Raw genomic sequence first — 13804 nt, 5'->3', positions numbered from 1 at the left:
TCCAGATAGGCTGAAGGCCTGGTAAGGCGGTACAGTCATGCTGAAGACTCTATATGTGTTAGTAGACCTGTATGCGGAGATTGATTGAGTATGTTGCTATGCAATAGCAATCAGTAACTCTGGCCCCAAGTATTAATCATGATAATGGAGTTAGCTGAAGGCTGTGTGTGGGCCTTGTTAGTTATGTGATCAGATTCTGAATATATGGGAGTTTCAGAGTAGCAGTTGCTCTACAAATGGATAGTGTAGAATGGAGTTTTAGCACCGTGGCACTTGTTGATATGGTAAAGGTCGTCGAGTAGACTCCCTTGAATAATGGAAGGGAAAGGTATGTAGCTCCGGGAAGGAGTGTTGGTCAACTGAAGGGAAATCAGTAGTGTGAATGGATGATCGAAAGTATTTCAGTCATGGACAGTGAGCATTGGGATTGTACTAGCTATATGGGAGCACATCTGGGTTGGGTGTCTGTTGAGGTTGTGGAATGATTATCAGTGGTGTCGAATCAGAGGAGTTCAGAAAAGATGCAAGGATAGATCCTTGCATTCCAGGTATGGTTGTAGTCATGGGTTATGTATGTAGTGGTATTCCATCCTAGGGATGACTGAACCCATCGTAGGCGTGCCTGGTATTCCAGCCCGAGGCTGTTTGGGCCAGGTACGATGTGTATATGTGTTATAGATGGGAGTTCATAGGAGTTGCTCGGAAACTGAAGAATGCATTATCATGTCAACGCGGAAAGGGATTGGATTCAGGAAAGAAACGGGATGAGTTCCCAACAGTACAATTTGATAGAAGTAGCGCCAGTTGGGCAAGGGATAGCATATTAGTACTGGGTCAGGGCCCGGTGGTTTATAATGGTATCCAGTTTTCGCAAGCTGCGAATGAATGTGTAAGACGGGAATATGGTAGTATCATCAGGTGATACTTAGTTGATATGTGCTGTCATCAGGGAAAAGAAGCCGATGGCTGGCTTTGATCAGTTGTCAGGGACTTGCAGGAGAAGGAGTTGATTTTCTTTAGGGATTCGATAGTAGTGCCTGAAGAGACCTGGGTCGGTTTGAGATCGAAGGTTGCATCGAAGGAGTGTTATCCGAAATCGTGTGCTGCAGCAGGCTTCGAGGACGAAGCCTAATTTAAGTGGGGGAGAATTGTAACATCCCAAGTTCAGAAGAAAGAGTTTGGGGGTGTAAAGTGTAAATGGGAGGATGGACTCGGCGAATTGGAGCTATAACTCATCGAGTCGGAGCATGTGAGGAGCACGTGTTAAGTGGCCCGACTCGCCGAGTCGGCGGCGGGACTCGACGAGTCAGTGCTGTGAAGAGAAAATCCTAAATCTTAGGGTTTGCACCCTATTTAAAGGATCTATTGTCCACCCCTCGGCCCCCTTACTACCCTTTGAGATCCAGAAACCCTAAAATCGTGAGTGAGAGCCTTGGGAGCATTTTGGAGCTTGGATAAGTGATTTTGTGAAGGGATCTTGTGGATCAAGAAGCTTGTATCAAGGAGAATTGTGGAGATCCGGATTATTCATCAGTTGGAGGTCGTCTTGAGGTAATGAATCGCTTCCTTGGCCCTTCTCCTTTCTAGATCCATCATTCATGGAGTTTTAGGGCTTGTTTGGGGATGATATGATGAGATTTTGGTGCATAAGTTAGATATGGAGTTGAAACTCCAGATCTGAGTTCTACTTGGATCCTAAATGCAGAAAGCCTTTAGTATTGTTATGCAAAAGCCATCCCTCATGAGTTAAGTTCCTATCTAGCTTGGTTTTCGGATTTTGGGACATGAAAGCACGTAAAAGGTAGCAACTTTATGTTGCTAATGCGCTCTAGGGACCTAGATCTACTGTTTGGATCAAAGGAGTAGCTCTGTATCATTCGATTATGGGAATACCCGTATGAACTCGGCGAGTCTGGGAGATGACTCGGCGAGTCGAGTGGGGTTTTGGTTCGATGTAGTCCCGAGTGGACTCGGTGAGTCTGGGAGATGACTCGGCGAGTGGGTCTGAGGTTTCAGGCACTGAGTCGCGTAGTGACTCGGCGAGTCTGTTAGGAACTCGGCGAGTCGGGTCGTGTATGGTGGGTTTCTGAGTTCATAAGCTCGACGAGTCGATAGGTTGACTCGGCAAGTAGGATCAACCAGGAAGGTTGACTTTGACCAGGACTGAGACTTTGACCAAGAGTTGACCTGTTGATTTCCAGGGGTATGTTGGTAATTTGGGTTCTGATAGTTGTGGTTTCTTTGGAGTGATAGGTGGTGGTGTTTGTGGCGGTGATCGAGGGTTTTGATTCTATCTCTCCAGCTCGGCAAGTGCAATGTGAGTTATTCTCACTATATCAACAGGGTCTAAGGCACCAAGGCCGACCCTTTATCGGATTAGAATCCGGGTAACTATTTGATATGTTTTTGATTTGTTAGATCTGCATCCGGGTAATTAGGATGGTATTATGTTAGTGACCTGGTTTAGGTCGATATCCTGGTATATAGGTTGATGGTATGCTAGTGACCGGTTAGGTTGGTATCCTGGTTAGAATGTTGCTATGCTATATGATCCGCTGAATCGGTTTGTTTGGTTGTGGATAGTTATGTGATTACCTGTTTATGTGCACATGGTTGTTTGATTAGGGTTGGGTTGAGGCGGGTCCTGCTTTGTGCTGTAGGCCAACATACCTAGGGCGGACCGGATAGACCGAAGGCCCAGCGAGCGGTCCGGATAGGATGAAGGCCCCAAGAGGGCGGTCCAGATGTGCCGAGGCTCGGAGAGTGGACCAGACAGACTGAAGGCCCGGTGCGGGCGGACTAGTCATACTGTAGACTCAGAGGGTGGACCGGGTGGACTTAAGGCCCGGTGTGGGCGGACCAGTCACACTGTAGACTCGATATGCATGGCTGCTCTGTATTGTGATATGATATGATTATGGTTGTATGTGGTTGGTATTTTGGGGGTAACTCACTAAGCTTTCGGGCTTACAGTTTCAGTGTATTGTTTCAGGCACCTCAGGAGATCGTGGCAAGGCGAAGGCGTGATCATACCGCTCCTCATTTTTATGCTGATGTTTCTGGGATACTCTGATAATAAACTAATTGAAAACCTTTTTGTAATAATTAATGGAATTGGATTGTTTTTGAAAAGGTTTAAATTGGTTGGAAATTTATGAGTGTTACAAGTTGGTATCAGAGCCTTGGTTTGAGTGAATTGGAGGAACATTCGTGTGAATCCAGTCTCAAATCAAGGGGAGTTTTCAAAATGATTTCTAAAATGGTTTTCAAAATAAGTAAAGGAGGATGCAGAGTGTATGATCAGTCGGAGCCAGTAAGTAGACCCCAAAATACCATACAAGTTATTTGATTATGTGGTATGATTAGAACAACATGCTAGTACTAGGTTAGGGATCTTCAGGATTGCATAATATAATTGCCTGATTACATGATGCCTTCTAGCTTTGGGTTTCCTTTATATGAGATTGACATCATTACTGTAGTTGCTTAGTGTATGCATCACGGTTATACATAATTAAGATCTTATAGCCTGAGAATGTTTAATTTAGCCTTATGTTATGTTCTTGTTTGATTGGGAGCTTAGGGTAGGATTGGATATTCGAAAGTCTATAGGGTCCAGCGTTATGTATGGCTAGCATACACTAGTGCTGCATGGTTGGTGGAAGTTTCATGGATGGGTGGGCTGTGTGGGACCAGTAGGTCGGTTATGAGATAGTTGTGCTCCTCTAGAAGTGACGATTGAGTGTTCTTCATGTATACGTTATTGCTAGGGTGTTGTGGTGATACTTGATACAAATATGGGTAGGTGTGGAAGGTAGTATGGGCTCGTACTACTGAAAGCACAGGACCCATACGCATATCAAGGAAGTCACAACCCCTAGGGTTTTGTTGGGAGTTAGTTCTCGGGGTTATTATGAGGAATGCCTAATATCTTGTGGTGTATTTTCAGTATGGTGGTTACGAGACGTACCGGGGATGGATCCATATCAGGATCGGGATCAGGAGAGGGTGGTCAGGGTGGATCAGCGCCACCCGAGGTCATTGGTCAGATGAGTACGGATGAGTTAGATGCCAGGGTTCGTGAGATCCTGCATGATGAGGTTGCTGCTATGTTTCGGGCTCAGTTGCCGGAGATGTTTGGGTCGATCAAGACCGCCATGGTTGAGTACTTTGATGAGCGCTATGCAGCTCTTGCAGATACAGCTGCCGCGACAGCTGCAGTGGCAGGGGGAGGAGCCGGTCGAGGCTTTCGGTATTGGGACTTCGATAATACGAAGCCCCCTACTTTCGATGGAGTTTAGGATCCGATCATTGCTATGAGATGGTTGTCAGATGTGGAGGGTTGCTTTTTCACGTGTTCATGCCTTGCGGATCAGAGGGTGAGGTGTGCTCTGAACCTTTTGAGGCTCGGGGCGAAGGATTGGTGGAGGTTGACTACGGGATCTTATTCTGATGCGCAATGGGCTGCGGTTACTTGGGATTAGTTCCGGGAGATGTTCAGTACTCGTTATGTTCCGCGGGTTGAGAGAGAGAGAGAGGTTGGCTCAAGAGTTCTTGGAGCTGAAGCAAGATTCGGAGTCGGTGATGGAGATCACTAGGATGTTCACGGAGAGGGCAATGTTTTGCCCTGAGTTTGCTTCGGAGCAGGCTTAGATGTCCCGGTATCTGAGTATGCTCAAGAGGGATATCAGACAGTTTGTGTCCACGCAGAGATGTGATACCTTGTTGGAGTTGCAGGAGGCCACCAGGCGGCGCGAGTTGGAGGTTGAGTTGCAGTTGCGAGAGCAGAGGCAGGCCCCGGTGCAGTCGCAGCCGGCGCCGACGGTCCAAGACCGTTGACTCTAGGATTGGAGGGCAGAGCAGCCGCACTTGTGAGAAGTGTGGGAAGGGTCATACCGGAGTTTGTAGGTCCGGTGGTACGTGCCGCAAGTGCGGGAGAGAGGGGCATTATGCGAGGGATTGCCGTCAGTCGGCCCCGGTTCAGGATGTGAGGATTTGTTATCACTGCCATCAGGTCGGTCACATGAGGGCCAACTGTCCACAACTTGTTGCAAGACCGGTGCAGGCTCCAGCACCGGCCACTTTGAGGATTACTGGTGGGGGTCAGGTGGAGCGGAGCCTCCGAGGGCTCAGGGACGTGCTTTCCAGCTTACAGCAGAGGAGGTCGGGTCAGAGCCAGATGCAGCTGCTGGTATGTTTCTATCTTGTTATCTTGTTATTGTGTGGTATTGTAAACATTTCCATCTTTACAGCATGGTTCTTAGTAGATCTGAGGATTTTAGTAATTAGGAGTTGTAGACGGTTAATTCCCAGGAGTATAGATGATCGAAAGATAGGTTGCATGATCTCTTTGCTAGGTATAGCATCTGCGATGTGAGAAGTGTTCAGCTGAGATTCGAACTTCCTTGGAGTTCGGATGTGCGATGTCGGGAGGGTTGTTCTGTGAAGGTTGCTCACTCCAGAGGGAATCAGTTCATGGATAAGGGGGATAATATTGAGTAGAGACGTTTGAGCTATGCCGATTTCGCCATCGGTAGTTAGTAGTTGGTGCACTAAGTGGGGAGAATTGGAAAATTCTCAGGTGAAACAGCAAGCATCCAAGGTTGGTTAGATCCAGCAGTGTCTTTAGCCGAGAGTGTGGTCTGGTTAGAGCAGTTGATAGACACGTGGGTCAAGGAGCAGACCATGGTTTCAGATAAGGTGGTTGACTGACATGAGGCCTGGGGTTAGGCCGGGGTTAAAATTCATAGAATGGATCTGGAGTTCGGAACCCCAAGAGGGCTAGAACAGTCTACATGGGAGAGGTTCCCGGGAAGAATGGTTCAGGGTGGTGTACAACAGTTTTGAGCGGTCCGGATAGACTGAAGGCCGGTGGGCGTACCAGTCAGGCTGAAGGCTCGAAGAACGGTCCAGACAGGCTGAAGGCCCAAGAGGGCAGTCCAGACATGCTGAAGGTTCTGAGAGTGGTCCAGATAGGCTGAAGGCCTGGTAAGGCGGTACAGTCATGCTGAAGACTCTATATGTGTTAGTAGACCTGTATGCGGAGATTGATTGAGTATGTTGCTATGCAATAGCAATCAGTAACTCTGGCCCCAAGTATTAATCATGATAATGGAGTTAGCTGAAGGCTGTGTGTGGGCCTTGTTAGTTATGTGATCAGATTCTGAATATATGGGAGTTTCAGAGTAGCAGTTGCTCTACAAATGGATAGTGTAGAATGAAGTTTTAGCACCGTGGCACTTGTTGATATGGTAAAGGTCGTCGAGTAGACTCCCTTGAATAATGGAAGGGAAAGGTATGTAGCTCCGGGAAGGAGTGTTGGTCAACTGAAGGGAAATCAGTAGTGTGAATGGATGATCGAAAGTATTTCAGTCATGGACAGTGAGCATTGGGATTGTACTAGCTATATGGGAGCACATCTGGGTTGGGTGTCTGTTGAGGTTATGGAATGATTATCAGTGGTGTCGAATCAGAGGAGTTCAGAAAAGATGCAAGGATAGATCCTTGCATTCCAGGTATGGTTGTAGTCATGGGTTATGTATGTAGTGGTATTCCATCCTAGGGATGACTGAACCCATCGTAGGCGTGCCTGGTATTCCAGCCCGAGGCTGTTTGGGCCAGGTACGATGTGTATATGTGTTATAGATGGGAGTTCATAGGAGTTGCTCGGAAACTGAAGAATGCATTATCATGTCAACGCGGAAAGGGATTGGATTCAGGAAAGAAACGGGATGAGTTCCCAACAGTACAATTTGATAGAAGTAGCGCCAGTTGGGCAAGGGATAGCATATTAGTACTGGGTCAGGGCCCGGTGGTTTATAATGGTATCCAGTTTTCGCAAGCTGCGAATGAATGTGTAAGACGGGAATATGGTAGTATCATCAGGTGATACTTAGTTGATATGTGCTGTCATCAGGGAAAAGAAGCCGATGGCTGGCTTTGATCAGTTGTCAGGGACTTGCAGGAGAAGGAGTTGATTTTCTTTAGGGATTCGATAGTAGTGCCTGAAGAGACCTGGGTCGGTTTGAGATCGAAGGTTGCATCGAAGGAGTGTTATCCGAAATCGTGTGCTGCAGCAGGCTTCGAGGACGAAGCCTAATTTAAGTGGGGGAGAATTGTAACATCCCAAGTTCAGAAGAAAGAGTTTGGGGGTGTAAAGTGTAAATGTGAGGATGGACTCGGCGAATTGGAGCTATAACTCGTCGAGTCGGAGCATGTGAGGAGCACGTGTTAAGTGGCCCGACTCGCCGAGTCGGCGGCGGGACTCAACGAGTCAGTGCTGTGAAGAGAAAATCCTAAATCTTAGGGTTTGCACCCTATTTAAAGGATCTATTGTCCACCCCTCGGCCCCCTTACTACCCTTTGAGATCCAGAAACCCTAAAATCGTGAGTGAGAGCCTTGGGAGCATTTTGGAGCTTGGATAAGTGATTTTGTGAAGGGATCTTGTGGATCAAGAAGCTTGTATCAAGGAGAATTGTGGAGATCCGGATTATTCATCAGTTGGAGGTCGTCTTGAGGTAATGAATCGCTTCCTTGGCCCTTCTCCTTTCTAGATCCATCATTCATGGAGTTTTAGGGCTTGTTTGGGGATGATATGATGAGATTTTGGTGCATAAGTTAGATATGGAGTTGAAACTCCAGATCTGAGTTCTACTTGGATCCTAAATGCAGAAAGCCTTTAGTATTGTTATGCAAAAGCCATCCCTCATGAGTTAAGTTCCTATCTAGCTTGGTTTTCGGATTTTGGGACATGAAAGCACGTAAAAGGTAGCAACTTTATGTTGCTAATGCGCTCTAGGGACCTAGATCTACTGTTTGGATCAAAGGAGTAGCTCTGTATCATTCGATTATGGGAATACCCGTATGAACTCGGCGAGTCTGGGAGATGACTCGGCGAGTCGAGTGGGGTTTTGGTTCGATGTAGTCCCGAGTGGACTCGGTGAGTCTGGGAGATGACTCGGCGAGTGGGTCTGAGGTTTCAGGCACTGAGTCGCGTAGTGACTCGGCGAGTCTGTTAGGAACTCGGCGAGTCGGGTCGTGTATGGTGGGTTTCTGAGTTCATAAGCTCGACGAGTCGATAGGTTGACTCGGCAAGTAGGATCAACCAGGAAGGTTGACTTTGACCAGGACTGAGACTTTGACCAAGAGTTGACCTGTTGATTTCCAGGGGTATGTTGGTAATTTGGGTTCTGATAGTTGTGGTTTCTTTGGAGTGATAGGTGGTGGTGTTTGTGGCGGTGATCGAGGGTTTTGATTCTATCTCTCCAGCTCGGCAAGTGCAATGTGAGTTATTCTCACTATATCAACAGGGTCTAAGGCACCAAGGCCGACCCTTTATCGGATTAGAATCCGGGTAACTATTTGATATGTTTTTGATTTGTTAGATCTGCATCCGGGTAATTAGGATGGTATTATGTTAGTGACCTGGTTTAGGTCGATATCCTGGTATATAGGTTGATGGTATGCTAGTGACCGGTTAGGTTGGTATCCTGGTTAGAATGTTGCTATGCTATATGATCCGCTGAATCGGTTTGTTTGGTTGTGGATAGTTATGTGATTACCTGTTTATGTGCACATGGTTGTTTGATTAGGGTTGGGTTGAGGCGGGTCCTGCTTTGTGCTGTAGGCCAACATACCTAGGGCGGACCGGATAGACCGAAGGCCCAGCGAGCGGTCCGGATAGGATGAAGGCCCCAAGAGGGCGGTCCAGACGTGCCGAGGCTCGGAGAGTGGACCAGACAGACTGAAGGCCCGGTGCGGGCGGACCAGTCATACTGTAGACTCAGAGGGTGGACTGGGTGGACTGAAGGCCCGATGCGAGCGGACCAGTCACACTGTAGACTCGATATGCATGGCTGCTCTGTATTGTGATATGATATGATTATGGTTGTATGTGGTTGGTATTTTGGGGGTAACTCACTAAGCTTTCGGACTTACAGTTTCAGTGTATTGTTTCAGGCACCTCAGGAGATCGTGGCAAGGCGAAGGCGTGATCGTACCGCTCCTCATTTTTATGTTGATGTTTCTGGGATACTCTGATAATAAACTAATTGAAAACCTTTTTGTAATAATTAATGGAATTAGATTGTTTTTGAAAAAGTTTAAATTGGTTGGAAATTTATGAGTGTTACAGGACTTAAAGAGAAACTTACCAAAACTTGAATGTTACATCACAACCCTTTACGTGATTTTAAATGGGTTAGTTTGGTCCCAATTAAGATCAATTGTTTCGTGTGGCGGGTTCTCATCAATCGTATTCCGGTGACAAAAAATTTAAATGAGAGGGGCATTCCCCTGGTTTGTGTTGTTTGTCCTATATGTAACATCGATGATGAAGACGTTGATCATATTTTCTTGAGTCGCTCTTTCACGTCTCAAATTTGGAAATGGTTTCAAGATTGGAGTGGTATATTGACGAAATGCCCGAAAGTGGAATGGAGTCGCTTAAGGAGTTAGATGAATCTGTTCAAAGAAAGAAGAGGAAAAAGCTTAAACTTGCCTTGATCTTTTAGGTGGTTTTGTTAATTTGGAAGACCTGTAACTCCTTGGTGTTCAACAAGAGGAGAAGCTCCCCTTTACGGATGATATTTAGTTAGTTACATATAATTGGATTAAGTATATTTCTTATTATAATTTCACTTGTTGGTTCGATTGGTGTATCTCACATTCCCTTATAATGCTTGTAGAGTGTAATTTTGTTGCTAGTCTTTTTTTAATGTATTCGTAGTTAAAAAAAAAAAAAAAAAATACTAACAAGAAAAACTCATTAATTTTGTTTTTTTAACGGGCGTTATTTTGATATTTCATAGTTAATTCAAAAAAATAAATATTGAAGCCGCTTTATTTCCTGTAATCTCCCGAATCAATAAATTTAAAAATTCGATGCATTTATTACGCCCTTTCACTTTACCCATTTCAAACGAGAATTGTCATCGAAGAACAGTCGCAAGTCGCAAGTCGCAGGTTCACAGTAGTCACTCCCAACGCACAAAATCCCAAACTTCTGGGTGTTCCTGAGCTTCACATCCCTCTTTCCTGTATCTCCATAGCTATCATCAATACCCCAGCAGCAGCAGCAACAACAACAGCTCTTTTTACTAGCATGTTATGTATGACTTGCATTTCTGGATCTGAGGAGTTATAGTGAGTTCGGGCTAATAATTATCAGCAATGGGAGTGTTAGCTGAGTCATGGTGTTTCTGTAACGGCATATGCAAGTCGGAGAAAACAAAATCCACCATATATTCCGGTAAAGGTCCAGCCATGGTTAGAATTTCCACCGGCACTGGCTTTCTCATCCATCGGAACCTTCTTCTTACAACTCATGCTATACTCCCCTCGGTAGCCGCCGCTGAGGCCGCCGAGATCCAGCTCCAAAACGGTGCCGTTGCTTCTCTTTTTCCTCACAGGTAAACACTTCGACTTCCATAAATTGCTGTGTTTATGTTTGTGTATATCATCCTACTTGATCGAATTTGAAATTGGTAATGGTAGATCTGATAGAGTCTGATTTTGCTAACCCTAACCAGTTCAATTTCGATAAATGAGCTAGATTATTCAATGTTTTCCATTTTTTCTTTCCGCTTAAAACTGTACATTGAATTTAGTTCAATTGAAGATATAATCTTATGCCCTAGACCTTAATAGTCAATGCCATAGGTTTTCCCCCTTCTTTACATGAACTATTTACTTCAAATGGATTTGGAACTCTATAGCACCTTACTCATGTCATAAATTCGCTAACAGGTTCTTCATTACTAGCTCAGTTCTTGATCTAACCATAGTTGGTCTTGACGTCATTGATGGAGACTCAAATTCACAGATTCAGCAGTCTCACTATTTGAAAACCTGTTCTAAACCAAATCTGGACCTTGGTAATACAGTATACCTCTTAGGCTACACTGAGAAAAATGAGCTAACAGTTGGTGAAGGAAAGGTGGTTATAGCCACCGACAACCTCATAAAAGTCTGCTCCGGTGGTCTAACATGGAGCCCTGGTTCAGCCGGTTTTGATGTCCACGGCAATCTATCATTCATGGTCTGTGATCCAATGAAGCTAGCCACATCCCCAACCACAAAATCATCATCAACATCATCTTCTTCCACTTCATTTTCAATCAAGAATCCCCCAATGCAATTCGGCATTCCAATTCCTATAATATTCGATTGGTTAAATCAGCATTGGGAAGGGAGCCTCGACGATTTAGTAAACAAACCAAAACTTCCGATCATTAGGTTGATGTCAACAGGCCAAAAAAGCGAACACTCATGTTCTTCATTCACAAAAAGACGAGCTTTTAAAACGATTGAAGATGAAAACGAAGCAACAACTCCAACTCCATCATCGGAAAATATAACGCCGAAAACGAAGGTTCAACATCAACCGGGGACAAGTTCTTCCCCGATGGCTAATAGTTTTCAAGATGAAACGCCACCGATTTTGACTCGCGCTCAAGGAATCCCGACTCCCGAGATTTACGAATCGCCAAAATTGACCTCGACTCCTTTTCGGAAAAACGAAAAAAGCCCTAAAACTCAAATTCCGCTTCTGGATATCAACTTCCCGCCTAGAACCACCATAGCCACCGCCACACCGCCTGTGAGAAAAAAAGTTCCGGCGAGTAAGGGAGAAAAATTAGGGTCAAACTCAAACATGGGAGCCGAAGCTGAGAGTTCTGTAAACGGTGCACAGAGTGAGGTCCAATCGTGTGCATCGCCAGTTGAGTTATTGCAAGGGCAAAACGGGAATTACAGCAGTGAAGGGGAGATGACGATGTACTCTGCAGAAACTGCTGAAAGCCATAACTATCCGAGTCCACGAGAAGGAAGGAATCAGGTGGGTCGGAGCCAGAGCTGTGTGAATTATAACCGGTGGGGTCCGGTTCAAAGGAGAAAAGGTACAATAGGTTATTCACAAGGTACAACTTCTCAAAGGAGTAATGACTTTTGTAGCCCTACTGTGTCTTCGATTATGAAGAAACAGAATAACTCTGAGCGGTGGATTAATAGACCTCGGCCGACTGCAACTCGTTCTTCTCCAAAATGGACGTTTTAGAGGTAAATGATATCATCGTGTATGTTGTGTCTCATTTTTTGAGTATAATGGAAATCTCTAAAATGTAACTATTTTCATAGTGGCAAATCACATGTACAATGAACATACTTTTAAGGCTTGATTTTTATTCTACAGAACATATAATCAAAAGTTGATGTTTAAAAGAGCTGAATGTAGGCTCGTAATGTCAAATATTATCTGGTTTTACAACTCGCAAAAACAAATGAATATTTGAAAATGATATCAAATACTCACAAACCAAAAAAATACTACAAAACTGTACATTTACTATAATGTAAGCCTTGAATATTTGCCAATAAAGACCCACATAAAAGAGACGTAATTGCAACTGCCAACATTGTAAAGTCCTTATTAATTGGTCTTATTATGCTAACAGTGGGACCATCCCAAAACAAGCAAGGATAAGACACAAAGATTTTGGAAGGGTTAAAGAAGTCGGTAACAATCCACTTACCTCTATAGAGTTCAATGGATTGCCACATCATCCATTAAACATTTATATAACACCATCCACAATTCATTAAACACCTATTCAATCTTAATCACCACTTTATTAATTCTATTGAACCATTCAATGATCATTCAACACCTCCATTCAACTCTACTCCATGTTATCATCCACACTCTATTCAACTCGAATTCAATCTTAGTTATCATCCTATTCAACTCTTATACTACTTGCATTGTGGATGCTCTAAGTTAGAAAGGATAAAGAAAGATCAAAATATAAGCATTTTTTCTCAAATATAATATATAAATAAATTCCTATTATTTTTTCTCAAATCTCTATCTTTTATCTTTACAAAGTTTCAAAAAATAACAACTTAAGGATATCTTTCAGTAGGGTAACATTAGTGGCCCTTAACGTTTCCAAATATAACATGTACGGTCATTCAATTGTTAAAACTAACTTTTAACAAATTATTTTTTTAAAATGATAGATTTTACCCTTGGACCAAATTTGAAATATATAAAATACTTCAAGGACCTTATCTCTAACCCTATCTTTTTTTTTTTCTTTTCGTTTTTTTACAAGTACATTGATGCATTAGATCAAAATTATTTTTTTAATAATTTAATAAATAAGGTTTTTTAACAGAAAATATGTTTTTTTTATAGTTTAATAGTTCAATATTTTTTTTTCAAAAAAATAGAAAACATCAATGTTTTTTTTTCATGTTCTTATAAACACATGTTATGTTTCATGTAATTTAAGGATTTTTCACATTCAATATCGTTATCAATTTTAAGTTTGCAGTTATCATTATTATTATTATTATTTGACATTTTTTATTCAATTTTTGTATAATTTTATTTATTTATGGTTTTTCTACGTTTTTATTTATTTTGATTCAAGTAAATTAAAATTAGAAAAAAAAACATAAAAAAAAACTCAAAAACCAAAAATGTAATATAATGTAATATATTCATATATTTTACAGTTTTTGTTTTTGTTTTTTCTTAATTTTTTCTTTTATTTTTTTTCATATTTTTAATTTTTTCATTTTATTTTTCATCAAATTGATAATTTTTTTTGACATTTTTCAAAAAGTGTAAAATTATGAATATATTAAAGTATATTACAATTTTGGTGTTTGATTTTTTTTTGGTTTTTGTTTTATAATTTTGGCAATTTATGGGTTTTCAATGTGTGATATTTGTGATTTATAATTATTAAAATAAGAAAACTACGGGTAAGTTTTAAAATGTAACTTTTCTATTACTTG

At 42.8% G+C, this 13804-nt stretch overlaps 1 protein-coding gene across 1 annotated transcript; it reads left to right on the top strand.

The window, feature by feature from the left end:
- Positions 1 to 9884: 9884 nt before the first annotated feature.
- Positions 9885 to 12266, top strand: LOC145136887 (uncharacterized). The gene is made up of 2 exons (XM_079070998.1): positions 9885 to 10410; positions 10748 to 12266. Exons 1-2 carry the CDS (start codon positions 10172 to 10174, stop codon positions 12054 to 12056), a joined length of 1548 nt encoding a protein of 515 aa, XP_078927124.1. The 5' UTR covers positions 9885 to 10171; the 3' UTR covers positions 12057 to 12266.
- The last annotated feature ends 1538 nt before the right edge of the window (positions 12267 to 13804 follow it).

The sequence above is a fragment of the Lactuca virosa genome, chromosome 9 (genome assembly GCF_052849685.1).
Source record: "Lactuca virosa cultivar CGN04683 chromosome 9, Lactuca_virosa_CGN04683_v6, whole genome shotgun sequence".
Taxonomy (NCBI): Eukaryota; Viridiplantae; Streptophyta; class Magnoliopsida; order Asterales; family Asteraceae; genus Lactuca; species Lactuca virosa.
The sequence above is the reverse complement of the archived record's forward strand: the minus strand, read 5'-3'. Positions and strand labels throughout refer to the sequence as shown.